Here is a 3,109-nt window from a genome sequence, read left to right on the forward strand (position 1 = left end):
GTTATTTCCTTCCCAAAATTAATGTCAGTGTTTGTTTGTTTGTTAACTCTAAAAAAGAAAGATATTTAAGGCTGAATGAAATTTCTGCAGCGGGAAATCTTTCATTTGATTCATCTCAACCAAGGATGTTTAAATAAATGTTATAACAGGGACTATCTTTCAGGGTGGAAGAATATGCTTTATAAAATGCTATGTATTTAAAATAATTAAGTACTTTCCAGTTAATCAGGCACACTTTCCTATTTAATGAAGCATTTCTCATCAAATCAGATAAACATATTTGTCTGAGAAAATCAGGGTGATCCGTTAACGCAGATGATCACCAAAGGTTGGTAGATTCTTTTTATATTCAACCTTATTCGTTCTTCATTACGTTTCACTCAGACTAGTATCTTCTCAATCCCAAACAAGAAAAGAAGTTACACAGTGCTCAACTGAAAAAAAGAAATCACAGTTACTTTAATTTCTATTTTATTTTAATATGAAATAACAAAATGCTCCCACCGCCATGGGGATGAGCCCAGTTAGCAAGAAACAAAATAATTACACTAATTCGTATCATGGATCATGAAAGATATCTGAGAGAAGGGAACCAACAGCAAACGGGGAGAGAGCCCGATAATGAACAGAGCAGACTCGGTCAAGAGGTACTTACGACCCAGCTCGATCCCAAGCAGGAAGGGGATCAACAACAATAGCCCCCCCAACACACAAAAAAATAGAATTAGAGGGATTCAACTGTGGAGAAGCTTGCTGTGGGCATTGCTAGGGCCAAGGGCTGCCCAAATCGGAAGAGAAATTGTTCCATTCTGCTGAGAGGGGGGAACAAACGGCCCAATACCAACCAGAAGGGACGGGAAGCATCAGCGCACAGAATGGCGTGGGGCGCCCGGCCAACAGCACGGCTATCTGAGTGGGAAGCGAGTGGGACAAAGCGACACCCAGCTCATTTACAGAACGGGTAGAAAAAATGAAAGGATGCAATCACATTCCAGGAACGCAGAGAGCAGCAGAAGTACGGAGGAAAGGCGGAGGTATTCGTTTCCACAAACACCAGATCCTGCGAAGGGGGAGCCAAAGAGAAGCAGCTGCCAGTCCACCTCAGGAGACCAAGCTGCCCCTCCTCACTCCCCCCCAGCCTGGCTCAAACGCCCCCGATCTGGACGTTTTCCATCTGGATATTCTCAAAGTGAACGCCTCCATCCGTTGGGTAGATTTCAATGGTCTCCACCACAGGGATGGTTTCCATAATGGTCACCGTGTTGCCGTAGACGGGTTCGCTCGAGACCACCGAGGCTGAGGATGTTCCTGTTGCTGTGGCGGCAGCAGCCGCAGCGGCGGCGGCGGCAACAGCCTCGGCCATGACTTCCTGCTCATGCTGCAGGCGCTGCTGCTGATGCATTTTACGATGCTTCCAGAGATTGGAGAAGGAGCGGTAGGCCTTTCCGCAGGCGTCGCAGTGGTAGGGGCGTTCTCCCGTGTGGATGCGCTTGTGTTCGGCCAGCCGCACAGCAATCGTAAAGGCCTTCCCGCACTCCTCACATTTAAAGGGCTTCTCCCCAGTGTGCAAGCGTCGATGATCCTTGAGGTGGGTTGACTGCCGGAAGGCCTTCCCGCAATCCGGGCAAGGGTAGGGACGCTCACCGGTATGGATGCGGCGGTGGACCTGGAGGGACGTCTCTGTGCTGAACAATTTCTTGCAGTCGCTACACTCAAAGGCTTTCGGGCAGGCAGGGCGGCGAGGACGAGGTGGGGGCGGCTCCAGCACCGGTGGCTCCACCTCGACCCCTTCGGGGATCTGGATGTCCCCGTGCAGCCGTTCGTGGGCTCTCAGTTGCACCGTCGAGCCAACCTTCTTGCCGCACACGGAGCACTCAAAGTGGCGACTCATCTTGCCACACTTATGTTCCTTCAGCTGCTCGGCAGTGACAAAGGCAGCCCCGCAGCCAGAGGTGCAGCGATGCGGCTGCTGGCCAGTGTGACTCAGCTGGTGAACCTCCAGCAAACGGCGAAGCAAGAAAGAGCGGCCACAGGTCTGGCACTTGTAAGGATACTCCCCGGTGTGGTGATAGCGGTGCATGAGCAGGCGGTAAGGCCGGTGGAAGACGCTGCCGCATTCCTGGCATTTGTAAGGATAGTGGCGACTGTGAACCAAGAGGTGCTGCTGCAGCGTGGACGACTGCGTGAAGCACTTTTGGCAGATGTCACAGCGGTAGGGACGCTCGCCCGTGTGTGTCAAACGGTGGCGCTGCAAATTGGCCGGGGAATTGAAGCTTTTGCCACACTCCTTGCAGTGGTACGGCCTTTCCCCTGTATGCGTCAGTAGATGGTTGCGCATGTGGGACTTCTTCTTGAACATCTTGCCGCACGTCAAGCATTTGTGGCGGCGCTCCATCTTGTGGGCAAAGCGCTGATGGCGCGACAGCTGGGTCTGCTTGGGAAAGGCCTTGCTACACATCTGGCACTGAAACTCGTCGGGCTTTTTCTCCTGGGCGCCGCTGCCCTCGATGGAGGCGCCGCCGCTGCTGCCCACAGAACAAATGAGGGCCAGAGGGATAATTTCTTGCTTTTCTTCGGGTTGCTCTGGGGCTTGCGGGGGCTCTTCCTCGAGGGGCTGGTCCTCGGGAGGAGAGGAAGGCAATTCGTAGATCTGCGCCGAATTGGCACTGTGGGAGCGCCGATGATAGAGAAACTTGGTCATGTTGATGAAAGTCTTGCCACAGGTGCAGTGGTACAGGGGGTTTGGCGAATGGGTGCGCCGATGGGACAGCAGCACCGCCTCGGTGCCAAAGCCCAAGCCACATTCCATACAGAGGAAGCGCGACTCGCCACTGTGCTCCTCCCGATGTTTCTCGAGAGCAGCTGGAGACGGCAGCACCTTGCTACACAGCGGGCATTTGAAGGCACCCTGCCGGTGGCTCCTCATGTGCAGCTGCAGCTTATGGGCTGATGGAAACAGCTGGTCGCACTCGGTGCACAAATGCTCCTTGACGGCCTGCTTCGCTTTACGAGCCGGCTGCTCCCCGGGGTTGTTTTTCAGTTCGTAACTGTGATCTGTGGCTGTGACGCTAGTCTGGATTTGTGCCGGCACAGCGCCATTTTGTACGGC

General features: G+C 53.4%; 1 protein-coding gene across 1 annotated transcript; it reads right to left on the bottom strand.

The window, feature by feature from the left end:
• Positions 1-349: 349 nt before the first annotated feature.
• Positions 350-3,097, bottom strand: LOC308679315 (zinc finger protein 574-like). The gene has a single exon (XM_081346924.1). It carries the CDS (start codon positions 2,924-2,926, stop codon positions 1,145-1,147), a length of 1,782 nt encoding a protein of 593 aa, XP_081203050.1. The 5' UTR covers positions 2,927-3,097; the 3' UTR covers positions 350-1,144.
• Between the last annotated feature and the right edge of the window lie 12 nt (positions 3,098-3,109).

Source organism: Vipera berus, assembly GCF_964194415.1.
Source record: "Vipera berus genome assembly, contig: HAP1_SCAFFOLD_164, whole genome shotgun sequence".
NCBI lineage: Eukaryota > Metazoa > Chordata > Lepidosauria > Squamata > Viperidae > Vipera > Vipera berus.